The sequence below is a fragment of the Dipodomys spectabilis genome, unplaced genomic scaffold (assembly GCF_019054845.1).
Source record: "Dipodomys spectabilis isolate Male_0828 unplaced genomic scaffold, ASM1905484v1 ptg000854l, whole genome shotgun sequence".
Taxonomy (NCBI): domain Eukaryota; kingdom Metazoa; phylum Chordata; class Mammalia; order Rodentia; family Heteromyidae; genus Dipodomys; species Dipodomys spectabilis.
The window spans coordinates 6120-33427 of NW_024871531.1; the positions used below are offsets into that span (position 1 = coordinate 6120).

Sequence of the window (27308 nt, forward strand, 5' to 3'; positions counted from 1 at the left end):
TGTGCTGAGTCTGCATAGGCCCCTGGAGGTGGGTGTGTGCGTGCTGAGTCTGCATAGGCCCCTGGAGGTGGGTGTGTGCGTGCTGAGTCTGCATAGGCCCCTGGAGGTGGGTGTGTGCGTGCTGAGTCTGCATAGGCCCCTGGAGGTGGGTGTGTGTGTGCTGAGTCTGCATAGGCCCCTGGAGGTGGGTGTGTGTGTGCTGAGTCTGCACAGGCCCCTGGAGGTGGGTGTCTCAGCACACACGCCCCTCCTCTCTCTCTCTACCTCCTTTCAAGCTCTACCTTGCTGGCCAGGGGCAAATGAAGACCCCCAATAATGTTCCCAGAAAACATGGGGCGGGGGGATGTGTCTTGGTACCAAGAGTTCTTGCCCAAAAGACAAATGAGGCTGCAAGACAACCAAAGCAACATCTTTATTTTCTAAGATTTTTTTCAACTTAATCTACAGCTTAAAATTAAAACCTCATTACAAAGCTTATCAAACAAACCTGCCATAGACAAAAACAAACGAGCTGCTCCCAGAGGTGGGGGCGGGCAGGGCCATGCCACCCTCCCCCCCCGCACGGGCACAGTGCACACGGACGGCAGGGACAAGTGCGAGAAACAAGCCGACTCTTGGGTACCGGCGCCAACGCCGGCACACGCGGCCAGGGACGCGGAGCGCAGCCGGTCGCTGCCCTGACAGTGCACGTGTGGGTGGCGCGTGTGTCCACGTGGAACTCAGGCCCAGGCACTGACAGGCTGAAGCCACGAGAAAGCAGCCCTGTGTGCCTTGTGCTCTCTAGACAGAACGCCTACCGGGAGTAAAGCTCTGTAGACACAAAAGATGTACAAAATGCACAGCATAAATGTGCGGAACAGTGAGCAAAAATGCTGCCAAGTTGAGAACTCAAAAACGTATAAAAATACTAGCCCAAAGTGGCAAATTTTCAAATACCAATGTGTAAAAATGCTTAAATAGTGATGTTCCTCAAAAATATATTTTCTATCTGCAATGGTTTATAAAGGCCAACACACATCTGCAAATTGAGGTAGCAAAGCCAAATTCACAAGTTCTGGATTAAAAAAAATACCTCTCCTACATTTTAACAGCGTCTTCTGTACAATAGGAAAAGAATTCTAATTGTTTCAAAAATTTTTAATTCACATTACTCTAAAGTATAAACCACTGAAAATGTCCTTTACCCAGCTGCACATCCTGACAATTCCCTGACATTCAGAAATCTGAAGCCACCGTGCGTATTACGTAGAAGCGAGCTCTGTATTTACATTTTCTCCCAGCAGTGCTGGTCCCTGCCCTCCCTTCGCGCAGCATTGAACGCATGCATCAGGTTTATTTGTATCACATAACAAATGCCTTCAACACGAATAAGAACCCCATTTCCTCCCCTGGGTTTGAGACGGGGCCTTGCACTCTTGAGCCTCCCAAGTGCTGAGATCACGCCGGTCCTCGCTGCCCCCACGGGGAAGTGCTGTCCTTGCTGGGGAGGGATGGTCAGGCCTGGTGTGGACAGTGGGACTTTGCCTGCCAGGCAGGCATTCTACCAAGCCCAAAATTCTATTTTAATGCAGTGAACCATAAGTGTATTTTAACACAACACTGTTTTCATCTTTAAAAAAATCAACAGGCAAAAAAAAAAAAAAAAGCAAAAGCAAAGAACGCAGCTTGGAAGGAAATGAAACTATACACATCAAGAGCGTCCTTTTGGGCGGGAGCCTGGGATGGGGGGGGGGGGTGGCTCTACCCCCCCCCCCCCCCCCCCCCCCGTAAATGCTAGATTCTTCATTTGTATTTGAACGGGTAAAACTTTAATATGAACACATTGAACCCGACTACATTAGAAGACCTACTCTGCATCTATGGTCCCAGCTCAAAAAGACGACAAACTCACAGCCCGCCAGTGCACAGAGTCCTAGGGACTCTCCTTGGGGAGGGGGTGCAGCTCAGTACACGTAGGGGAGAAGGCGGTAGGGCACCCGCTGGCAGTACTGCTCCCAGGCCAGGCCGTACTTCCTCCGGCAGTGCTGCTCGTCCCGGGCCTCGCGGTGGACCAGCAACGCCGTGAAGTAGATGACATAGAAGTAGGGCAGAAGGTGACCAAAGCCTGCAAGCAGGGGACAGATGTCTACTAGACCCGTGCTTCTCTCCTGCCTCGACCCCCCCTTACAGGGGACCCTCCCAGCCCCCCGCAGCAGGTGGAGGAGGACGCGCACACGGCGCACACCATGCACACCGTGCACACCGCGCTGGGCCCCAGGAGTGCGGCCCACTTACCGCAGGGCAGGGACCAGGCCAGCGCCATGACCAGGTCGCCCAGGTAATTGGGGTGGCGGACGAGGCCCCACCATCCGGACACCAGCAGGCTCTTCCCAGTAGAAGTCTGAATCGTTTTTAAATCTACACAGAAACAAAGGCACACTTAATGACCTCTAAGAAAGAGACTCAAACCCCCACATCAGAAACAGAAATCAGAACTCACGCGCAAGCTTTGGGTCCATGGGATTTTTCCGGAATGCATTTTTCTGAGAATTTGCACATCGGAAGATTACATATCCACAAACTGAAATGTTAAGTCATATTTCTGTTAATAATTTAGATAGTCTAATGTTAAAAATCATCTAGAATTTCTCTTACAAATCATTTCTGGGTTCTGAGGAAATGTCCTGATGAGAATGTGATCTTTGGATCACATTCTTTTGGAAGTGGCAAGTGGTAGAGCGCTCGCCTTGAGCTGAAGAGCTGAGGGACAGAGTTCAGGCCCCACAACTGACAGAAAATGAAAGTGAACATTCTGGGTTTACACTGTCAAACAGTGTTTGGGGGCACTGAGGCGGGGACTCAGGCTTCACACCGGCGAGGCGGGAAGATGCTCCACTCTTCAGCCACGCTCCTAGCAGCTATTTGGCTGTCTGGATGGTTCTTTCCTTCCTGCACACCCCCGCTGCCTCGGCCAGGACCAGAGGGGGGCCTCGCAACCTCCTCTTCTCAGTGGTTGGGTGGAAGGCAAAGATGCCCCCTGGCAGAGGTGGCGTCTGAGGTCTGCATCATCAAACCTATGGCACAGTGAGTTAGCAGCCCCACCAGGAAGGTCGCGCGGGCCCAGCTGCAGGCTACGCTGGGAGCGGCACTCGGGTTGATAATGCCAAAATCAGCTAGGTGCCACTGGCTCATGACTGTAACCCTAAACTGCTCAGGAGTCTGAGATCTGAGGATCACGGTTCAAAGCCAGCCCAGGCAGGAAAGTCTTGATCTCCAATGAACTACTAGAAAACCAGAAGTGGCGCAGCGGCTCACGAAGTGCTAGAGCGCTCATCTTAGCAGAGCAGCACCTGAACTTAAGCCCATCACCAATAAAATAAAATACCCAAACCAACAGGCCTGGTACAACACTTTATGACCGTCTTCAGAGTCCAGAGTAAACAAAGGCCTCTGCTGGGCACTACTCAGTAGACAGAAGGACACACACGCACACAGACAGGTCAGCCACGGGTGAGATCGTATTCAACCAATGGCCCTGCATTCCTTCTGTGTCACACGCCAACTCCCCTTCCCTACTTCTGACCGATGAGTAAGGAATGAATACCCTCAACTGGGCAAAAACAGAGCCGCTCTCCTCCCCTCCTCCCCCTGCCCTTTCTCCCCTTCCCCTCTTCCCTTTCTCCCCCTCCTCCCTCCCCTCCCACCCCTGCTCTCCCCCCTCCTCTCCCCCACCATCCCACCTTGCCCATGAAAGGACTTCAAGCCTGAGCTGTGAGCAGTGGGAATGGCTGTGGCAGGCAGCTCCAAGCGCAACACTCACGTTTCAGGGCGGTGGAGAGCGCGGCCACAGGCCACGATAGATCCTGGGGGTGGCGGACCAGGTAGAAGGCCTGGAGGCTGTAGGTGAACGGAACCCATACCAGATCTCCAAATGCCAGCATGAACCCAAACCCGTCGTGCGTGATGTCCATGGTGGTCAGCAGAGCCTCCTGTGCACACGGACAGACGGGGAGGAGACCGCTGGGTGACGCACAGCGCCCACACGAGTCCCGCGGGACCGCAGCAGCCTGCGTGTCACTGGGTGGCGACCCTGACCAGCAGGTGCGCGCTCGTGTGCGCTCCTACCCAGCTGTCTACGGCTTGGCCTCAACCTCTGCCCCTGCCCAGGGCCTTCTCAGCTGGGCCACCCGAGTTGGGGTGGAGAGAGAGCTCCTCTCTCCAGAAGTGGGGACCACTTTCTGCTTCCGTCACCCAAGCCCGGCAGATCTGGCAGGGAATGAGCAGGACACTGAGGCCACCAACTCCCACAGCAGCCCGCATGGCCTCCCGTGGTACAGGCTCCCCCTTGGCACGGCACCAAGCGCATCCTGGCAGGCCAGGGTCCCTGGGCTGGACCTGACACGGGCCCACAGAAGCACCTTGCTGCCCAGCACGCCTGGAATCCTAGCTCCTCCAGCAGCTGAATATTGAGGATTAAGGTTTGAGGCCAGGAACAAAGCACACTAGACTCCATCTCCAAAATAACCAGCCAAAAGCCAGACTGAAGGCACAGGCCTAAGAGGTGGACCATGGACTGAGCAAAGTTCAAGTTCAAACCTGGGACCTGCCAAGAAAAGTTCTTAGCTTAAGAAAGAGATTAAGAAATAAAATGCTCATTCATTCCTATCTAACAATAAACCTAACAAAGGAGGAAAGAACCTCAAAAGAAAACCATAAAGCTGTGCACTGGCTCACACCTGAAATCCTTCTGAGCTCCAATGATCAATGTTCAAAGCCAGCCTGAGAAGGAAAGTCCATGAGACTCTTATCTCCAATTAATCATCAAAAGCTGGAAATGGAGCTGTGAATGAAGTGGCAGAGCGCCAATCGAGTACAAAAGCCAAGGATGAAGTAGGGCGCTGGTGGCTCATGCCTTGTAGTACTAGCTAGTTAGGAGGCTGAGATCTGAGGATCATGGTTCAAAGCCAGCCAGGGCAGGAAACTCCGTGAGGACTCTTATCTCCAATAAACTACCAGAAAAACTGAAAGTGGCACTGTAGCTCAAGTGGTAGAGCGCTCACCTTGAGCTGAAGAGCTGAGGGACAGCACTCAGGCCAAGTTCAAGCCCCACGACAAAAAAAAAAAAACAGCCAAGGATGAGTGCAACCATGTAGTACTAACACACACAGATAAACAGACATACCTGCAATGTGTGGAAGAAAAGAGACCACAGAAGACAGAGATGGCCAGTTTAGGAGAATCAGTATCAAGAACACATCCACACTGTCAAGGTCATCTACAGTATCTATCGAAATCCCAACATCAGTCCTCACAGAGATCTTAAAACTCACATGGCAAGCTATTCTTGAGCAGCCAGAGCAATCCTGAACAACAATGCCAATATTGGTGGTCTTCCAATACCAGACTTCATTATACTATAAAGCCATAACAAGGCCGGGTGCCAGTGGCTCATGCCTGTAATCCTAGCTACTCAGGAGGCTGAGATCTGAGGATCGCAGTTCAAAGCCAGCCCGGGCAGGAAAGACCGTGAAACTCCTATCTCCAATCAACCACCAGAAAACCGGAAGTGGCGCTGTAGCTCAAGTGGTAGAGCGCTCGCCTTGTGCTAAAGAGCTGAGGGACAGCACCAGGGCCGGAGTTCAAGCCCCACAACTGCAAAAAAAAAAAAAAAAAAAAAAGCCATAACAAAAAAATTGGCTTGGTAGCTGTCCAGAAGCAGATCCTAAGATCGATGGGACAGATCAGAAGACCCGAAAATAAGAACATGCATCACAGCCAACTGCTATTTGACAAAGAAACAGGAAACACACATTGGAGAAAGAAGACCTCTTCACCAGACAACACCAGAACTGGACATCCACAGGCCGACTTAAACTGGACCCCTGTCCCTCATGCTGTATCAACTCAAAAGTGGATCAAATACATGCCTGTCAGGCCTGAAACCTTGCGACTACAATGAAGAGGAGTAGGGAAAATAGGCCAACTTGTCAGCATGGCAGAAACTTCCTGAAAAGAATTCTAGGAGCTCAGCAAATATAAGAATTGACAAATCGAACTGCATTAAGATACAAGGCTCCTGAGCACAAAAGACCTTGCCCAGTAAGGGCAACATCCTGGGTTTGATCCCTAGTATCAAAAAAGACAACAAAAAATTAAAAAAATAAAAGTAAAAACTAAAACCCCAAGGAATCAATAACCCAGGTAACAAACCGGCAAAAGAGCTGAACAGGTACTTCTGGAGAAGTTTAAAGGGCTAATAAACACATGAAGAAATGGTTAGCATCCCTGATCATAAAGGAAATGGAGGGCTGGGAAGGTGGCTCAGGGGTAGAGCGCTCACCTTACACACATGAGGCCCTGGGTTCTATTCCCCAGCACAACATAAGCAAAAAGAAAAAAGCCGGAAGTGGCACTGTGGCTCAAGTGGTAGAGCACTAGCCTTGAGCTGAAGTGCTGAGGGACAGCGCCCAGGCCCAGAGTTCAGGCCCCACGACCGGACCCAAAAAAATAAAAAAATAAAGGAAATGGAGGCTGAGATCTAAGGATTGAAACCAGCCAGGACATGAAAGTCCATGAGACTCTTATCTCCAATTAACCATCAAAAACCTGGCAGTTGAGGCTCACATTCTATAGCAACAGCCAAGAACACAAAAGCTCAGGGATAGTGCCCAGGGCCACGTTCAAGCTCCAGGATCACTGAAAAAAAAATCTGAATATTCATGTTCACTACAGCACTATTTACCATAGCCAAGTAATGGAAATAGTCGGATGCCCTATAACAGAAGACAGGTCAATAAAATGTGGGGTAGAACAATCAAATTATATCATTTCCCAGGAAAAGGATGGATCTGGAAAAAAAAAGATACTAAGTGAAGTAAGCCAGACCCAGAAGGACAAAAGGCCATGTTTTCTGTCATGTGTGGATAACAGAGCCAAAAGACAAGCTCCCAGGTACACACACACACAGGGGAATCTGAATACACACATGACCATGCCGACTGAAGTGTCACATGCTACACACCGTAAACCTTTAGAAAAACTCCGCGGGATAAGACTGAGTATCAGGAGAGGAACCGTTTTGAATGGGGAAGGGAACAGGACACATGCAAATGAAAGAAGGGAGAAAGGAAAGCGGTCTCTGGGACAGAAGAGGAGGGGAGGGGAGGAGGATGGAAGGGGTGGCGTGCTGTGTGCATAAGACACGTCCTTGACTGAGACTACCCTCGTGCAATCATTTGTAGATTAAAAACTTTAGACAGGGCTGGAAAGGTGGCTCAGTGGTGGAGCGCTGGCCTCGCATGCATGAAGCCCTGGGTTTGATTCCTCAGCACCACATCTACTGAAAAGGCTGGAAGTGGTGCTGTGGCTCAAGTGGTAGACTGCTAGCCTTGATCAAAAGCAGCTCCAGGATAGTGCCCAGGCCCTGAGTTCAAGTCCCAGAACTGACACCAAAACAAAAAAAGTTTTTTTAAAAAAAGGAAAAGGAAAAAATGGCTAACTCCAAGGATATTTCTCCAGAAGATAAAAGGACCAAGGATTTTTTTTTTTTGGGGGGGGGGGGGGGGGTAGGAGGTGGGGTGGGCGACCCTCACTCCTCCCTGGCAGCAGGGGCAGTGAATGGGCCATCCTCACTCCTCCCTGGCAGCAGGGGCAGTGAATGGGCCATCCTCACTCCTCCCTGGCAGCAGGGGCAGTGAATGGGCCATCCTCACTCCTCCCTGGCAGCAGTAGGAGTGAATGGGCCATCCTCACTCCTTCCTGGCAGCAGTAGGAGTGAATGGGCCATCCTCACTCCTCCCTGGCAGCAGTAGGAGTGAACGGGCCATCCTCACTCCTCCCTGGCAGCAGGGGCAGTGAATGGGCCATCCTCACTCCTCCCTGGCAGCAGTAGGAGTGAATGGGCCATCCTCACTCCTCCCTGGCAGCAGTAGGAGTGAATGGGCCATCCTCACTCCTCCCTGGCAGCAGGGGCAGTGAATGGGCCATCCTCACTCCTCCCTGGCAGCAGGGGCAGTGAATGGGCCATCCTCACTCCTCCCTGGCAGCAGGGGGACTGCACTGGCAACACTTAGAGGCCGCTTCAGGCAAAAGCAGCCACTGGGGCGGAGTCTGTGCAGTGAGGGGAGCTGCCATCAGAGCAGCTGGCCTGCCCCTATCCCTGCCCTCTGTCTTCGCCGGTGCAGGGTCACACCACAGTCACTGAGTCTTCCTCTGTCTTGCATGAAATGCCAAATTTAAGACCAGCCTCAGTGCAGGGAGAAGACAGCAATGGAGGGAGAACGCCGTGAAGAGCTCAGTGCACGCCCTGTACAACTAAAGGCCGTGAGAGGAGGACTGGGTTGAGAGGGGTGGGTGAGAGGCACTGCATGCACAAGCTGTTTTGTTAAATACTAATTCCTGTGTACAACTACTTAAATTTACTCTTGTCTCTGAGTATCTTTTTTTTTTTGCCAGTCCTGGGGCTTGAACTCAGGGCCCGGGCACGGACCCTGATCTTCTTTTGTTAAAGGCAAGCGCTCCACCACTGAGCCACACTCACAGCCCCGTCGCTAAATATCTTGTAACTGAAAATTTTTTATATTATTTGCTCTATTAACCTCTCTTAGTGGACAGAGATGAGCTAAGTTTATGAGCTTTTTTCCTATGGTTATACAAAGTATGCTTTCAGACTTGGACTTGTTTGCTGTTCCTACGGCAAACCATGTTCAGTACATCTTAGCTATAGAAAAGAAAGGCACAGGAAAGCCTCCGACTCAGAGGCTTACTCTGCAGATGTCAGCAGACTCTCAAACACCTTGAAACTGAGATGTGCTGACATGGAATGCATGCCCCCAGCACCAGGAAGGTAGAGGCAGAAGGAAGTGGATGCGCCTGGCCAGAGCTACATTCAAGACTCTGCTGCAAAACAAAAACAAAAGCTGGGTGTCGGTGGCTGAACCTGTCATCCCAGCTACTCAGGAGGCTGAGATCTGAGGATCAAGGTTCAAAGCCAGCCCAGGCGGGAAACTCTGTGAGACTCATATCTCCAATCAACCACCAGAAAACCAGAAGTGGCGCTGTGGCTCAAGTGGCAGAGTGCTCGCCTTGAGCCGAAGAGTTGAGGGATAGCGCCCAGGCCCAGAGTTCAAGCCCCACGACAGACAAAAAAAAAAAAAAAAGTACCTCATTCCAGAGAGCATCTACCACATACAGGAGCTGGAAACTGTTCACCAAGATCATTGCCAGGGATGGAGTGGGGCGGTTCTGCACTTCCATTTCAGCCAAGAGCATCACCACGTTAACAATCACCTGCAATAAAAGAGCAGTCTCAACGGCCCCCAGGCCTTGCTCCGCAGGGACCAAGGCCCAGGCCAGGACCACTGCCCTGTGCCAGCACTGGGAACAAGACATTTCAACACCACGACCACCGGGCCACAACCCAGAGATGCAACACAACTTCCAGCTGTTCCTGCCACGCACCAGCGACCTCACTGGGGCCATGAGAAAACGCCCAGGGCTTCCCTACAAGTGACCTGGTCTTGTTGCTCCCTATAGCAGGGCACAGCAGCCTCCTACAGAGGGCGCTGCAGCAGCGCTGCCAGGGCCGGGTCTGCAGCTTGGCTAACAGCCCCGCAGAGGGGGTTACTGCAGCCACTGCAGCGGCCGTCGCTGTGTGGGCCTTAATGTCTACTCTGGGAAGGGGGGCAGGGCAGAAGGGAACTCGGCACTCTTTTTTTTGCAACTCTTCTGTAAGTCTGAAATTAGGCTAAAACAAAGTTTTTATTAAAAAGGGAATAAACCAGAAGAGAGCAGGGGAAGGGGCGACACTGCCCCAGAAGAAATGTCCTCTGCCTGACTTATGTAGCTGTAGCTCCTCTGTACATCACCTTATAATAAAAAATTAAGACAAAAAAGGAAATAAAATATGGCTTCTCTTATTTTAATCCATGTACACAAGCACAACATGAATTCAAAAGTGTTAAAAACAATGTGGAATAACCTCTAACAAGATATCCGCTGGCAAATACTTGTAGTATGAAGACACAGTTAGGAAGACAGAATTATGGAAAACTGTAATACTTCCTAAAAGTCTACACCTACTTCTTACTCTAAAATTGCTTATATTTCTTTCTAAACAAAAGATGAATGTGCACTATTAAAATAAAATTTAAGAAAGAATAAGACATACCCATCCAATCAATCCTGGACGCAATTCACAAAAGTATTTGAGATCAAAAGTGCCAATTCGAGGGTTTAGTTCACGGCCAATGAAGAAATCATAGACAGCATTTCCTGAGAAGGGAAAAGGTTTTACCCAAACCACGATCCACACCAGTGTGAGTATGTAACTCCACCTCTGGCTGCAATTCCGTTACAGGCAGCAGCTGCTGCAGCCAGCTCCCGCAGCCCAAGAAAGCTGCCAGGTTTTCCAATGTGAACTCATTTTTTAAATAAGCAACTTCAAAAAAACAGTTAAATTCTTTAGGCAAGAATCAACCCATTTGTGACTTCTTATTTTTGTGGGAAAATAAATATCCTCTTCCTTTAAGTTCCTTTATCTTTTTTCTTACTTTGTTTCATTGCCCATAAAATGAAGCTAGGAAGCTCTCTAGAGATGGTTGCTGGCTCTGGGACACTCAACCCAGAGTGAAGCCCCACATGAAGCACCACTGCTCACCAGAGCTAGCGGGCGCCAGCTCACTCCTGGGCGCCTTCAGAGAGCGAGCATAGAGGTAAACACTCAAGACCACCGAAAACACTGTGGCTGCAAGCGCCAACTGAAGGAAATGGCTGTACACCCAAGAGAGCTCCACGCCCCAGAAGACAGCTGCTCCAACCCCTGCCAACGTCAGGGTGAATGCGTAGAACCCTGTAAAATAAGAAAGCAAAATGTTTAACACATCCACCAGCTCAGGCTCGCCTGCGATTCACACCATTATAAGGAAACAGGATGTGTTCTGTGGTTTTTTTTTCATGAGCTCGGGCCTTGCTAAGTCGTCCAGACTGGCCTCAACCTCTAGGTCTCCCTTGTGACCTCCCAAGGGCTGGACTACAGTTATGCCTACCCTATTCTTTTAGATAGGGTCTCATCAACTCTTTTGCCCTAATCTAAAATCGAAACTCTCCTGACTACCTCCCAAGGAGCTGATTATTACAGGACTGAGCACCGAGCCTGGCTCACCATCTGCTATTAACATCACTGCCAGGGAAGATAGAGAACTTTACTGTCATAAAACTGAAAGAATCTCAAAGTGCACTGAACCCCAAAGTCAAATGGCTAAAAATGAGCAAAGTTAGGCCAAGTATACATTTTAAACTCCAGTGCCATTACCTAATGGTAGGGTAACTAAATACAAAATTATCAGTATTTGTGCTTGAATTAGCTTGTTAATAATGGCTCAGATTCTAGTCATAGTCTACTATCTAGAATGTCTCGGAGCAGAGGCCACAGGGAAGCCAAGGCCAGGCCAGCCTGGAGGAGCAGGCACCATCACTGGCACAGCAAAACAAACCTCCAGTCGGCCCTGGTGGCTCACACCTGTAAACTTAGCTACTCAGGAGGCTGAGATCTGAGGGTCATAGTTCCATGCCTCAGCCAGGGCAACTAGACTCTGATCTCCAATTGACTATCAAAAACCACAAGTAGAGCTGTGGCTCAAGTGTTAAGAGCACCAGCCTCGAGCGAAGAGCTCAGGGACACAGGGACAGTACCTCAGTCCTGAATTCAAGCCCTAAAACCAGCACTAAGAAAACAACAAAAAAACGAGACAGGCTTCTCTCCCACTGGCTTAACAGTTCTATGTCTTCGAGATTCCAAACAAACACAAACACATTTCTTAGAAGCCAACTGATGCCCAGAATACCACTAGGAGAAATCTACGGGCAAGGGCAAGCAACTGACCGACATAGGCCCAGCTCGCCAGCACACGGCAAGGAGCAGAGCCTAATAAGTGCTCCATCAGCAAGGAGTTTGCCAGAACACCGTAAAGGTTTAAGCACCCCTGGGAGTCTGGCCCTGAGCTCACATGCTTGACACCAAAGGGGCAGATGAGCCCGGTAGTCAACACCAGATGAGGTACTGATGAGGAAGTATCTGGTCAAAAAGCAAGGGTGAAGGAAGTAGCGGTGGGCCTGAGTGGAGCTCGAGAGTTTTCCATTCCGGCATGGTAGGAGCCATGCTCAGCTCTGCCTCTCCTCCCGCTATGACGCAGGCTCAGAGGTCCCTGCGGCACAGCACAGCGCGGTGCGGCACGGCCTGCGGCGTGTGATCAGAGGCCAACAGCTCTGCAACGCACACTGCTGCCCAGTGCGACAGGCTCACCAGGAGTGCACCCTAAGTTACCGGGCATCCGTAACAAATCCTCAAGAAAACGAAGACACCCTACCTGGTCCAGTAAAATGGATAATCATTCAAGGAAATCAGATTTGCAATATTCTATCAGTCTTCAGATGGCAAAACCAGATTGATAGCTCCTGCCACATGAGAAACTCGAACATCTGTTCAGTTCTTGAGTGCCAATGAAGCACTTCTACTATAACTCAGTGGTGGTTGTACTGGGTACTCGACGGTCTGAACTAGGGACTAAGAAGCAGTTGTACTGTGTACTCAGCAGTGGTGAACTGGATATCCCTTCTAGAACCCAAAGGCCTCCGTCAGCATGAGTCTCAGCTCATGAAGCTTTGTCGAGGAGGCAAAAAGTTTGGATGAATGAACAAAGAGCACTAAAATCAGGAAGACACAGTACCAGAGAATAAAACAGGGCATAGAAGAGGAACGGACCCCAAGGCTTCCTGAAAGCATTTCAGGGAAGTTTCCCAGGAAAAGGGCTGAGAAGAATGTGACACGAACTCAAAAGACATCTCACAGGCCAGCCAACTGGCCAGACCAGCCAGGCCAGCAGGGGTTGGAGGGAGGGGCAGGATACCCACACCAGTGCATAGCTCGCAATGGTAAGATCACAGATGCACAAGCACGGTACTCCAAATAGTGACAAGTCCATTTAAAAAAACAAAAGTAGAGCTGGGCACTGGTGGCTCACGCCTGTAATCCTAGCTACTCAGGAGGCTGAGATCTGAGGATCACAGTTCAAAGCCAGCCTGAGCAAGAAAGTCTATGAGACTCTTATTGCTAATTAAAAAAAATAAAGACAGAAATGTCTCTGGGGCTCAAGTGGTAGAGGGCTAGCTTTGAGCCAAAGAAGCTCAGGGATAGTACCCAGGCCCTGAGTTTAAGACCCAGGATCAGCACAAAAAAAGAAAAAGAAAAAAGAAAACAAAACTAGCAGGCATAGTGGCTCACCCCTGTAATCCCAGCACTTGGAAGGCTGAGGCTGAAAGATGCAGAGTTCCAGGCCAGCTTGGTCTACCTAAAGACCCTATCTCAAAAACAAACAGAAAGGGAAGGACAGAGAGAGAGAGAGAGAGGTAGAGAGGGAGAGAGAGAGGGAGGGAGGGAGGGAGGGAAGGAAGGAAGCAGAGTTGGGGAGGGGAAGGGTGGAGGGAAACTAGATGTCAAGAGTGACTGATGAGCTGCTACTTTATGTGGCATAAGTTTTACATATTGGTTTATCTGCATGACTTTCTTCAAACTACTGAGATGGTTTACTACATAAACTGTGGTGTCATCAGCTTTGACAGTTTAAAGAGTAGAAAAATGATCAACTCATTAGTCTTAAAAGAAATCACCATTTAATCTATACTTGAGTCTTCTTCCATCCACAAGAGGTGTTCCTTCTACAACCTTAAAAGAAAAACAATTTTAAATTAAAAAAGCAAACCCAACCACTGGACTGTACATTTTAAATAAGTGATTGAATGGCATGTTCGCTATATCTCAACACAGCTATCGAATTCTTTCAAAGCACAATATACAATGTCTTCAACTAGCTCTTCAACTTCATCATACCCCATGAAGAGGAGTTTATAGTAGGAAAATAGAGTAATACGTTGCAAAAATCTTAATATCTATCCAGTTCTTCGATGAAGCAATTCCACCTTCAGGAATGTATCTTAAATACAAATCAATCAGAAACTCTCAGAGCACCCAGACCAGTGTGACAGCCACACCCCAGGCCAGAAATAACCACTGTCTTCCCACTGCTTACAATGCCATTTGCTCACTGCCATGAGGTTCTTTCCAAGTGGGTTCTGCCCCACTTACCCAGTCTACCGTAGCCCATATCATACTACTGACGGCACTGCTCACACGTGCGCACTCACTCGGTGCTCATTTACTGTGCACACATGCACGCCTCCCCCCCCCCCCCCCCCCCGTGCGCCTCGGAGCAAGAGAGCACACACTGTGTGGGAACCAGCCAGCTCTTCCCCTGGCAGGGTGCATGGCAGCTCCCATGAGAAGTGCAAGGACAGCCATATTCTAATGCCAAGGCAGCAACGAGTCAATACTAAAATGGCACCATCTGTCAGCACCCTCTCATGAGCTATACAGAGAAGCATGAAGCTGTCTGAGATCACTCGATAGCACCTGGTCATTTCACATGATCCTTATCAGAGGTATCTATTACAGACTGTGAATAGACAAGCACACACACACACAAATAGACACATACATATGCACATATGCAGAGAATCACTGTATTATATGTTTATTTATTTGTAATTATATATTACATGTATACTGAGAATTACCATCCAAACTGCCTCTCTAAATATTATCTGCTTTAAACCAGCCTCATCCTACATTAATTGGAATTTGACTACAAAGCTTTAACAATGACTAAAGTCCATAATTGCAGAAATCTATGATAGAGCCAACTCAGCCGCTGGTGAGATCAGGTGATCCTAAGTCCCACACACTGTTTGCAGCTATAACCTCCTGTCATCGGCACGAACTCCTCTTAACGGAACTGTAACCTCTGCTTTACATCTAGCAAACTTTGTAATGCCCTATGACTATGATCTTTAAACTATTCACTGCTTCGGAATCATGTTCCTTTAAATATATCTAAGAAAAATATTCTACATTAAGAAAACTACACTTGGGACTGGGAAGGTGGCTCAGTGGTAGAGCACTTGCCTTGCATGCATGAGGCCCTGGGTTCAATTCCTCAGCACCACATAAGCAAAAAGAAAAAAGCCGGAAGTGGCGCTGTGGCTCAAGTGGTAGAGTGCTAGCCTTGAGCTGAAGAGCTGATGGACGGCGCCCAGGCCCAGAGTTCAGGCCCCACAACCGGACCCCCCCCCCAAAAAAAAAAGAAAAAAGAAAACTACACTTAGCAATAGAAACAAATTTAAAAACTACCATGAGATTGAAAAGTACACAGAATGTTCTTGACAATGAATTTCTAAAAGGGACAAAAATTAAAGTCATGAAATTTTTACAAAGCCTAAAAGATATACTCTGATGTCCCCTGAGCTCAGAAGACTCTCAGTTAATGGTCTGTCAATCTCGCTACTCAGGAGGCTGAGGTCTGAGGATTGCGGCTCACAGCCAGCCGGGAAGCTCCTTGAGACTCTTATCTCAAAAAGATCAGAAGTGGCGCTGTGGCTCAGATGGCAAAGCACCAGCCTTGAGCACATAACCTAGCGACAGCACTCAGCCACTGAGCTCAAGTCCCAGAACTACGACCCAAAAAAAAGTCTGAATCAGGTTTTTGGGGGTTTGTCAGTTGTAGGGCTTGAAATCAGGGCCTGGGGCTGTCTCTGAGCCTTTTTGTGCTCAAGGCTAGCACTCTATCACCTGAGCCAGAGCCACTTCCAGTTTTTGAGGGGTTAATTGCAGATAAGAGTCTAATGGGGACTTTACTGACCCAGCCAGCTTCAAACAGGGATCCTCAGATCTCAGCCTCCTGAGTAGCTAGAATTACAGGTACGAGCCACTGGCACCCAGCTAAATCAGGTTTTTAAATTTCTACTTAATAACAAGTGTAATAGAGCACAATAGTAAGTTTTGGTAGTTCTGCCCAACAACGACAGATTCTCACCTCAAAATAACTAGACATGGAAAATAAGCTAAGAAAATCTCACAATACCACACATATCCCACTAACAAAAACTTACCTTCCCAACTGGCAGTAGGTAGAACAGGGCTTGAACGAGAAACCAGAGCAAGTAGACTCCACACACTCTGGTCTCCCATACGTCAGCCCAGGCAGGCAGAGGGGGGGGGAAACTCAGCAGGCTGGGGTCCTGCTGCTCACACATGAGCAGCAGCAGGAAGAGGAAGACAGGCAAGCCGAGCGTGATGAGCAGCGCCCCTGCAGGACACCGGTGAACAGTCAGGCACAGGGGAGTCTCAGCCAGGAGTGTTCAGTTATCTAGTTAGTGAACTGCTTTCAGTGAGTCTAAAAGTCACTGTCCACCCGCAATGTCAAACCTCAGGTCTGGCTCCCAATCCAGTACTCACACCCAATCCTAGCTGCTCAAAAGGCTGAGATAGAAAGATCACAGTTCAAAGCAGCCTGGGCAGGAAAGTCCAACAGATTCCATCTCCAGAATAACCAGCAAAATGCTGGACTGGAGGTGTGGCTCAACTGAGCAAGTGTGAGGCCGAGTTCAAACTGTGATACTCACAAAACAACAACAAAACTGAGGTTCAAGGAAGATACAAGGAAATGGAAAGACTTAGAAAACATTACATTTAGTGAAGTAAGCCAGACCTACAGAAACAAAGGTTGCATAGTGTCCCTGGTAGATAGATTGTACCTATAAATATGCAAGTAAACACACTAGGTTGTATGCAAGGGGTTACCAGTAAACGGAATGAACTGTTAACAGCTCTACAGCGAGTGCAGACAGTATAATGCTTCTGCTCGGACCGGCCCTCAGCACTGTGCAGACAGTATAATGACTCTGCTCGGACCGGCCCTCGGGCGCTGTGCAGACAGTATAATGACTCTGCTTGGACCGTCCCTCGGCACTGTGCAGACAGTATAATGACTCTGCTCGGACGGGCCCTCGGGCGCCCCCTCAGCATCCCTCTCACCCCCCCTTCACCAGGTGCAGGTGTCCCAGAGGCATTTGCAAGGCACCCAGGAGCAACCAGACCCACGGCCAGCCTTGCTAACCTACCAGGGACTCCTCCAAACTCCAGGTCTTTCCTCTGTGGATTGGGTGTCACTTTGAAGGTTTTGAGCAAGTCGGGTTCTTTTGGAACAAGCTTTTCTTCCTTAGAACTTGTTTCTTTTGCTTGCACCTCTTCTCTCCTCAGACGAAGGTTATATTGTGAAGATGTACAGCTACTTTCTTGTGACAAAATCAATCTCTCCTAAATAAAAAATAAAAAGCATTAAATATCTATAGTTAAGAATTGTCAGCCAGGCACCATGGCTCACGCCTGTAATCCTAGCTATTCAGGAGGCTGAGATCTAAGGATCACGGTTCAAAGCCAGCCTGGGCAGGAAAGTCCATGAAACTCTTATCTCCAGTGAACCATCAGAAAACTGGAAGTGGCGCTGTGGCTCAGGTGGTAGAGTGCTAGCCTTGGGCTGAAGAGCTGAGGGACAGCACCCAGGCCCAGAGTTTCAAGTCCCATGACCAAAAAAAAAAAAAAAAAAAAAAAAAAAGGATTGTCAGGATTTATTATTGCTTCTGGAGGAAGAATCACTTTAATAAAGAAAGAAAACAGGGGCTGGGAAGGTGGCTCAGTGGTAAAGCACTTGCCTTGCATGCTCGAGGCCCTGGGTTCGATTCCTCAGCACCACAGAAAAAAGCCAGAAGTGGCGCTGTGGCTCAAGTGGTAGAGCACTCGCCTTGAGCTGAAGAGCTGAGGGACAGCGCCCAGGCCCAGAGTTCAGGCCCCATGACCGGACCCCCAAAAAAAAAAAAAGAAAGAAAACAGTGACTCAAGATGAAAGAGCGCTGCTATTTCCTACCTGGGAGTTTTTATGAAGAATGTCATTGCACTCCCCATGTTCCCGCTCTCCATTGTAGATGGTGACACTGTTTCCAAATGGCTTCTAAATTGAACATAGCATTTTAGTCCAAAGAACTATAACTCATTAAAAAGAAACACAACAGTAACAAATTACAACTATGATATCCAACAATAAAGCAAAGCTCAAGACTTTCACAGCCTTAATTCTAACTAATTCCACTAAAGCAAATTTGCACCAGAAAACCAGGGCACTTGGGCTTACCAAGTTACCTTGCTGGTAAGAGATCAACTCAGAGACAAATGTTAAAAGTCTAAGTAACAAGTAAAATGTAAATAAAAACAATGAGCTTTGAAAACCTCCAAACACACTGGCAAAAAAAAGGAAAATAAAATAAAAATGAACATTTATACACTATTGATAATTGGAATAACCTTTCTTTTTTTGTCTGTTGTGGGGCCTGAACTCTGGTCCTTGGTGTTGTCCCTGAGCTCTTCAGCTCAAGGCTAGCGCTCTACCACTTAAGCCACAGCGCCACTTGCGGCTTTTTTCTTATGTGGTGCTGAGGAATCAAACCCAGGGTCTCATGCATGCATGGCAAGCACTATACCACTGAGTCCCCTTTCCAGCCCTGGTAAAAACTTCTTTAACACAATCTGATAATATATAAAAGGCATCTAGTTTGTGCTATACATCTGACCTTGCAATCTCATTTGTGAGAATTTATCCCAAGGAGATAAACAGATTGTATAAAAATACTTCCTTAGAAATACACATATAATGTTGAGGATTTAGAAGGAAAAACACTACAAGAGCTAACTCAATCACTGTACATCTCTATAATTTAGGACATATAGTATATGATACAACAAAACTGTAGAAAAATATACCATATACACTCCCAGTTTTAAAATTAAGTAGTTTGACTACAAAACAGTATACATGCAGTCCATTATTTTTAAGATTATTAAAAGCTGATGATGGATGCCAGTGGCTCATGCCTGTAATCTAACCCATTTAGGAGGCTGAGTGAGATCTAAGGACCACCATTCAAAGCCAACCTGGGCAGAAAAGTCCGTGAGACTCTCATCTCCAATCAACCACTCAAAAAGCTGAAGTGGAGCTATAGCTCAACTGGTAGAGTGCTAGCTTTGAGCAAGAGCTCAGGGACAGCGCTCAGGCCAAGTTCAAGCCCCAGCACATACACCAAAGAAATTATTAAAAGCCACAGATAGCCAACTGCTAGTGGTTCATCCCTGTAATCCTGGCTACTCAAGAGGCTGAGGATTACAATTCAAAACCTGACCAAGAAGAAAAATCCATGAGACTTTTTCTCCAATTAACCACCAAAATGGTGGAAGTGGGGCTATAGCTCAAGTGGTAGAGTGCTGTCCTTGAGCAAAAAAGCTGAGAGACAGGGCTCAGGCCCTGAGTTTAAGCCCAGGTACCAGTACCACCAAAAAAAAAAAAAAAAAGGCAATGTATATTTGTATGCACATTTTATCCATAGAAGAAGAGATACAATTATGTGACCAGAACACAAGGTAATCCTAATTTTTTTTCTTTGGAAAGCGGTCAGTCTAAGAACTCTTGTGTGCTATAACACACCCCCTCATACTTCCCATCATGCTCTTTTAAAGTAATTCCATTAAACTGCCATTTCTAAACGGAGATTCATTGCAAAAACAGAGTTAGTTACATAAGTCAGGCAAAGAATACATTTCCTTTTGGACAATGTCACCTCTTCCCTTGCTCTCTCCCAGTTTTTCCCTCCCATCCCCCCACAAGTTGTAGAGTTCATTTTCAGCATCTTGTCCAGTGAGGACCACGGCTTCATTTGTTCACCCTTTGTCCCTCCATTTCTATGCCTCCCCTTACACTCCCAAAGACAGATAAATGAAAGAACAAGACAAACAACAAAACGAGCAAAAAAGAAAAAAACCTTGTTTCCATTTCCTGGAGATCATTTTGAGAAGTATTATTTTGTATGATCAGATGCACACAGGCATTGTGCCTTTTTTGTTCCTCTCCAGAGACCAATTTTAAGACCACACTATTTAACAGCACGTCAGTAACTTAAGGACATTCTTTTTTTTTTTTTCTTTCTGTTTTTTGGGTTTTTGTCGGTCGTGGGGCTTGAACTCTGGGCCTGGGCGCTGTCCCTCAGCTCTTCAGCTCAAGGCGAGCGCTCTACCACTTGAGCTACAGCGCCACTTCCGGTTTTCTGGTGGTTTATTGGAGATAGGAGTCTCAAGGTCTCTCCTGCCCGGGCTGGCTTTGAACTGCGATCCTCAGATCTCAGCCTCCTGAGTAGCTAGGATTACAGGCGTGAGCCACCAGCGCCCGGCTGGACATTCTTTTTTCTGATGTTGAAAAGAACTATACTTGCTACTCCACTTTTAATATAATCTCCCAAAGTCATTACATATTTAATGTCTGACACGTTAACATAATTAAGTGTAAATGGTTTGAATGAATGTTTATATATAGCAAAGAATGTCTTACACAGATAAAATACCAGATAAGGATACAGTACCAGTACAAGCGGTGTCAATTTAACCTCCAGAATCTGACCCATCGTTTCCTTAAAGTCAGCTTGGTAGGAAGCAGAAGCCGACCTTCTGGAACCTTTGGACGGTCTGCCAGGGGATCTGGAGCGTGACCTGGACCAGCTGCCACGGCTTCGGCCCCGGCCCCCACGGCGTCTGGAGGGTGAGCTGGAAGTTGAGCCACTTTTCCTTTGCTTAAAGGATGTTAAAGGCTGGAAAGGGAGAAAGCACCAAAGAGCTCACCATAAATCACAACACCTGGAGACAAAGTCAAGCTAAACAAGGACAATCTCTAAAACCATCATGGAAACCACAAGGCCTGAGAATAACACAGGCCAATGAGAAATGCTGCCACCGTGATGATCCTTCCTCTGATCAATGCGGCCTTTTGACCCCCATTGTATGAATCAAACTACGACACTTCTAATGACATGTACAAGAAAAGTTAAAACTAATGTTAGTTAAAACAGATACTATTACTAAGGTCGCTTTGTTGAGATTAGACTCTGAATGGGGCACATGATCAAGCACGACAATGCTGACTATAGAATCATTCAGAGGCACATGCAAAGACGGTGACCCACACTTTGCAAGTCTGAGTTACCTGGCTCTATCTGTGCCAGTCCTGTGGATTCCTACCCCTTCATTTCACTGCCTTTAGGGACCCAGTGCTGGGGAAGGCACTGATAAATTGTACCCCAGCCAAACACCACCCACCCATTCTTTTGTGTGTAGCCTCAAGCTCACCACTTTTTTTTTTAACAAACCTTTAAATGACTGCAAACAAAACCAAAACTATCTATCTATCTATCTATTATCTATCTATCTATATTTTTTTTGTCAGTCGTGGGGCCTGAACTCCGGGTCTGGGCGCTGTCCCTCGGCTCTTCAGCTCAAGGTTAGCACTCTACCACTTGAGCCACAGCACCACTTCCAGCTTTTTCTGCTTATGTGGTGCTGAGGAATCAAACCCAGAGCCTCATGCATGCGAGGAAAGCACTCTACCACTGAGCCACCTTCCCAGCCTCCCAAAACAATATTTCTTGACAAAATTACCTGAAATTCAGGCCAGCACTGATGGCTTGCACCTGTAATCTTAGCTACTCAAAAGGCTGAGTTCTGAGGGGCTGGGAAGGTGGCTCAGTGGTAGAGTGCTTGCCTTGCATGCCTGAGGCCCTGGGTTCGATTCCTCAGCACCACATAAGAGAAAAAAAGCCGGAAGTGGCGCTGTGGCTCAAGTGGTAGAGCACTAGCCTTGAGCTGAAGAGCCGAGGGACAGCGCCCAGGCCCAGAGTTCAGGCCCCACGACTGGATCCAAAAAAAAAAAAAAAGGTTCAGTTCTGAGAAAAAGCTGAGATCTGAGGACTGAAGTTCATAGCCAGCCCGGGAAAAAAGTCCCCATGAGACTCATCTCCAATGAACCACCAGAAAACCAGAAGTGGAGCTATGGCTCAAAGTGGTAGAATGTTAGCAGCTCAGGGACAGCACCCAGGCCCTGGATTCAAGACCCACAACCAACAACTCGCCCCTTCCTCCAAAAAAGTTGCCTGAAATTCAAATCTCACTGTTCATGAAGTTTTATTAGAACCTAGCTAGATCCCTTCCCTTCCTGGGGCTGCCCCAGTACCACAGAAGCCACATGGACCACAGAGCTAAAATGTTTACTAGCGTGTACTACATGTGATCCAGGCCTGGGTCCCCAATTATTTGTTGCAGATAAGCAACAGGTACCAAAACCAAAGAATGCTTTGTGAAAGTTTTAAAAAAGGATTGTACACCTGGATCAGAGGTTCTCAAACCCAGAGGTTTGGAGCTGTGGGCGATACTCAGCTCTGCTGTCAGAGTCTGAGTTGAAGTCCAACCTCCTGAGCACAGAGTATCAGCACCAGTCCCAGCGGGCCACCTGCTGGCCCCTCCATCTACTCTGCTGACACTGGCTGTGTTCCCCTCGCCCCAGCCTTAGAAGCTGCCCCTGCATCACCGCCATTTTCCCATCTGCCTTTACCACTTGGCTCCTACATCACCATCTGTGGAAACACCTTAAAACCTGGGTCCTCAGGTAGGGGAGGTGGCTCAGTGGTGGAGCGCTGGCCCAGCATGCATGAGGCCCTGGGTTCCATTCCTCAGTACCACAGAACAGGCCAGAAGTGGTGCTGTGGCTCAAGTAGTAGTGCTAACCTTGAGCAAAAGAAGCTCAGGGACAGTGCCCAGGCCCTGAGTTCAAGCCCCAGGACTGACAAAAAAAAAAACAGGGCCCCCCTTGCTACCCAGCTATGCCAGTACCACCCCCTCAGACCCTTGCTCTTCCTGTGAGTCGCTGTCAACTATACCTCCTGCCCGATTCACACCTTCCCAGAGCAGAAGACAGCATGTACCCACAATGGGAGTGGACCCACCTACACCTCTTAGGGAGTCCAAGCTTAGAAACTGTATCTACAGACCTAGAGTTGTCCTTTGCACTGCGAACACACCCAGCGAACCAAAGGAGCGCTTACTTACCTTGATATCATTCTCTTTCAATTCAAGTTCGGTTCCATCTTTGTATTTTACCGTGTAGAGATGTGACTTTTGGTCGTAGCTCAGAACCTCTACTTCATAATAAAGTGAACTTCCTGGCCACCGACCTCTCACCACTTCACCATCTGCAAATTTCCTACTTGGCATTTTCTAGAGTTAGCCTGAACAATTTTAAAGAAAAAAAAAAAGTTAATACCTACGCTTATGTGTGTTCCAGAGATCAGTCATCAAGAAGCATCTTCCAGATGTGTTAGATGGTCAAAATTTTAGGCCAGGAGGCCTTCCCCAAAAGTGGCATGCAACTTAAAGATGACAACTCCGAAGCCTAAGGTGAGCACTGCGCCCACCTGTGTGACTCAAAGGCACAACACTGATGCCCGAGTGCCGACAACACAGGCAGCTCTTCCAGCACCCAGGGGTCAGCCACTGTGGGACTGAGAATTAACTACAAGGCAGACCAGGCGCCCATTTGTACCATGCAAAATGCAGCCCACCTAAAATGACCAAAAATCAGAATATAATCTCACAAAATAATTTTTCTTGGGCGGGGGGTAGGTTGTGGGGCTTGAACTCTAGGCCTGGGCACTGTCCCTGAGCTCTTTAGCTCAAGGCCACAGCACCAGTTGCAGCTTTTTCTGCTTAGGTGTTGCTGAGGAATTGAACCCAGGGCCTCATGCATGTGAGGCAAGCACTCTACCACTGAGCCACCTTCCCAGCCCACAAAATACATTTTTGAGTTTTTTTTTTTTTTGGAGGGGGAGTCCAATCGTGGGCCTGAACTCTGGGCCTGGGTGCTGTCCCTCAGCTCTTCAGCTCAAGGCTAGCACTCTACAAAATACATTTTTATTTGTAAACTTTTGTGTTGCTTTCTGAGAGATTTACAAATATATTTAAGGGGGTTGGGAAGGTGGCTCAGTGGTAGGGTGCTTCCCTCACATACATGAGGCCCTGGGTTCGATTCCTTAGCACCACATGAACAGAAAAAGCCAGAAGTGGTGCTGTGGCTCAAGTGGTAGAGCGCTAGCCTTGATCTGAAGAGCTGAGAGACAGCGCCCAGGCCCAGAGTTCAGGTCCCACGACCAGCGAAAAAAACAAAAAAAACAAGAAAAAGATCATGTTTACATCTGAAGTGGACACAGCTTTTAGTTTGTACTCTGTGTTTCTACAGTGCCTAAGTTTCACGTGTAAACTGAGGAAACACACCTGTGTGGAAAACATTCTGGCCCTTGGCATCGTTACACTTCTTTAAAAATGTTATTAACTAGTTGTCCAAAAAGGTTATACCTCCCTAAGTCGGGTCAGGAACTTGACCAGTGTCCTCCCTTCCACCCTCTGCTTCGGCTCAGTCCTGTCTCCACAGTCCAGCTTCTACACACAGCACTGCATGTAACGACTGTGTGCTAAGCAAGCAGAAAGCCCAACACCAAAGGAAGCAACAAGTGAGCAGGGCCTGAAACTAGTCTGACCCACCACTGTGGCCCCGACACCCAGCTCCGGGCCTCATGGGCTCGCAGCACGTCAGTCCCACGGGCTCGCAGTCTGTCAGTCCCACGGGCTCGCAGTCTGTCAGTCTCCCGGGCTCGCAGTCTGTCAGTCCCACGGGCTCAGTCTGTCAGTCTCCCGGGCTCGCAGTCTGTCAGTCCCACGGGCTCGCAGTCTGTCAGTCTCCCGGGCTCGCAGTCTGTCAGTCTCCCGGGCTCGCAGTCTGTCAGTCTCCCGGGCTCAGTCTGTCAGTCCCACGGGCTCGCAGTCTGTCAGTCCCACGGGCTCGCAGTCTGTCAGTCCCACGGGCTCGCAGTCTGTCAGTCTCCCGGGCTCAGTCTGTCAGTCCCACGGGCTCGCAGTCTGTCAGTCCCACGGGCTCGCAGTCTGTCAGTCCCACGGGCTCGCAGTCTGTCAGTCCCACGGGCTCGCAGTCTGTCAGTCCCACGGGCTCGCAGTCTGTCAGTCTCCCGGGCTCAGTCTGTCAGTCCCACGGGCTCGCAGTCTGTCAGTCTCCCGGGCTCGCAGTCTGTCAGTCCCACGGGCTCGCAGTCTGTCAGTCCCACGGGCTCGCAGTCTGTCAGTCCCACGGGCTCGCAGTCTGTCAGTCCCACGGGCTCGCAGTCTGTCAGTCCCACGGGCTCGCAGTCTGTCAGTCCCACGGGCTCGCAGTCTGTCAGTCCCACGGGCTCAGTCTGTCAGTCTCCAGGGCTCGCAGTCTGTCAGTCTCCCGGGCTCAGTCTGTCAGTCCCACGGGCTCGCAGTCTGTCAGTCCCACGGGCTCAGTCTGTCAGTCCCACGGGCTCGCAGTCTGTCAGTCCCACGGGCTCGCAGTCTGTCAGTCCCACGGGCTCAGTCTGTCAGTCCCACGGGCTCGCAGTCTGTCAGTCCCACGGGCTCGCAGTCTGTCAGTCCCACGGGCTCGCAGTCTATCAGTCCCACGGGCTCCCAGTCTGTCAGTCCCACGGGCTCGCAGTCTGTCAGTCCCACGGGCTCGCAGTCTGTCAGTCCCACGGGCTCAGTCTGTCAGTCCCACGGGCTCCCAGTCTGTCAGTCTCCAGGGCTCGCAGTCTGTCAGTCTCCCGGGCTCAGTCTGTCAGTCCCACGGGCTCGCAGTCTGTCAGTCCCACGGGCTCGCAGTCTGTCAGTCCCACGGGCTCGCAGTCTATCAGTCCCACGGGCTCCCAGTCTGTCAGTCCCACGGGCTCGCAGTCTGTCAGTCCCACGGGCTCGCAGTCTGTCAGTCCCACGGGCTCAGTCTGTCAGTCCCACGGGCTCCCAGTCTGTCAGTCTCCAGGGCTCGCAGTCTGTCAGTCTCCCGGGCTCAGTCTGTCAGTCCCACGGGCTCGCAGTCTGTCAGTCCCACGGGCTCGCGGGCCGCGCGGGTCCGGCCCGGGCGTAGTGAGACTCGGCAGCGGCGTCGCCGCCCGGCCGCCCCCCCCCCTCCGCAGCAGCCTCCGGCGGGAGCTCGGCCGGCTTCCGGCTTCCGGGTCCCGGCGCCCCGCCCGCCCCGCCCGCCGGCGCCGGCCCCGCCCGGGCGCGCGCACGCGGCCTGCCCGCCGGCGTCCGTGCGCGGCGGGGCCCCGGGCCGCGGCCGTCGCCTCCCGCCCGGGCCCTCGCCCCGCCGCCCCTCGGGGCCGGGCGCCCGCGGCCGGCACAAAGCGCCGCCGCCGGGTCCCCCCGCGACCCCCGCCGGAGCCCGGGCGCCGCGGCCCGTCAGCGGCGCGCCTCCGCGCCCACCCGAGGCCCCGCCGACCCAGGCCGCGCCCGGCCCCGCCCGCCGCCGCCGCGGGGTCGCCGGGAGGCCCGAGCGGGCGAGGGGCCGGGCGCGGGCCGGCGGCGCCCCCCTCACCTGCCGTCCGGCGGGAACGCACGGCGCGGGACAGCGCGAACAGCTCGCTCGGAGAACGCGCCGCGCCCGGCCCCGCCCCCGGGCCCCGCCGCGCCACCCTATTGGCCGGCCGCTCGTTTGAATGCTCGCCGACGCCGGCGATTGGCGCGCGCGGTGGCGCGTCCGCCCCCCGCCCTGGAGGCGGCCGCCGCTCCCGCCTCAACTGCGCCGCCCGGGCGCCGCGCGCGGCCCCGCCCGCCCCGTCCCGTCCCGTGCCCGCCCCGTCCCGTGCCCGCCCGCCCGCCCCGTCCCCTCCCGCCCGCCCCGTCCCCGCCCGCCCCGTCCCGTGCCCGCCCGCCCGCCCCGTCCCATCCCGCCCGCCCCGTCCCGTGCCCGCCCGCCCCGTCCCCTCCCGCCCGCCCCGTCCCCGCCCGCCCCGTCCCGTGCCCGCCCGCCCGCCCGTCCCGTGCCCGCCCGCCCCGTCCCCTCCCGCCCGCCCCGTCCCCGCCCGCCCCGTCCCCTCCCGCCCGCCCCGTCCCGTGCCCGCCCGCCCGCCCGCCCCGTCCCCTCCCGCCCGCCCCGTCCCGTGCCCGCCCGCCCCGTCCCGTGCCCGCCCGCCCCGTCCCCTCCCGCCCGCCCCGTCCCGTGCCCGCCCGCCCCGTCCCGTGCCCGCCCGCCCCGTCCCCTCCCGCCCGCCCCGTCCCGTGCCCGCCCGCCCGTCCCGTCCCGTCCCCTCCCGCCCGTCCCGTCCCGTCCCCGCCCGCCCCGTCCCGTGCCCGCCCGCCCGCCCCGTCCCCTCCCGCCCGCCCCGTCCCGTGCCCGCCCGCCCGCCCGCCCCGTCCCCTCCCGCCCGCCCCGTCCCCTCCCGCCCGCCCGCCCGCCCCGTCCCCTCCCGCCCGTCCCGTCCCGTCCCCGCCCGCCCTGTCCCGTCCACGCCCGCCCGCTTCGGGCGGCCACAGGGACGGCCAAGAACAGAAAGGCCAGGAGTGAGGGGAAGGGAAGGGGAAATGGGGGGGGGCGGGCGCTACGACCCCACTGCGCCCCCCGCGGTGGACGCTGGGCTTCCTGCCGCCGCCCTAGTCCGCCCTCCCCCTGCCCTCCCCCTGCGCCCTTCCCTCCCCCTGCCCTCCCCTCCTC

The 27308-nt window shown here is 51.2% G+C and overlaps 1 protein-coding gene across 2 annotated transcripts; it reads right to left on the minus strand.

Moving 5' to 3' along the window:
• Positions 1–397: 397 nt before the first annotated feature.
• On the minus strand, positions 398–26274 carry Lbr (lamin B receptor). Of its 2 annotated transcripts, none has more exons than XM_042673453.1 (14): positions 26193–26274; positions 22841–23019; positions 20329–20553; positions 17793–17876; positions 16990–17185; positions 15979–16175; positions 13645–13699; positions 10637–10828; positions 10148–10251; positions 9142–9267; positions 3800–3968; positions 2480–2560; positions 2275–2397; positions 398–2104 (listed from the first exon to the last, which is right to left on the minus strand). In XM_042673453.1, exons 2-14 carry the CDS (start codon positions 23003–23005, stop codon positions 1944–1946), a joined length of 1878 nt encoding a protein of 625 aa, XP_042529387.1. In that variant the 5' UTR covers positions 23006–23019; positions 26193–26274; the 3' UTR covers positions 398–1943. The 2 variants fall into 2 exon arrangements, with proteins under 2 accessions (XP_042529387.1, XP_042529386.1); XM_042673452.1 differs by lacking the exon at positions 26193–26274 and adding an exon at positions 24143–24239.
• Between the last annotated feature and the right edge of the window lie 1034 nt (positions 26275–27308).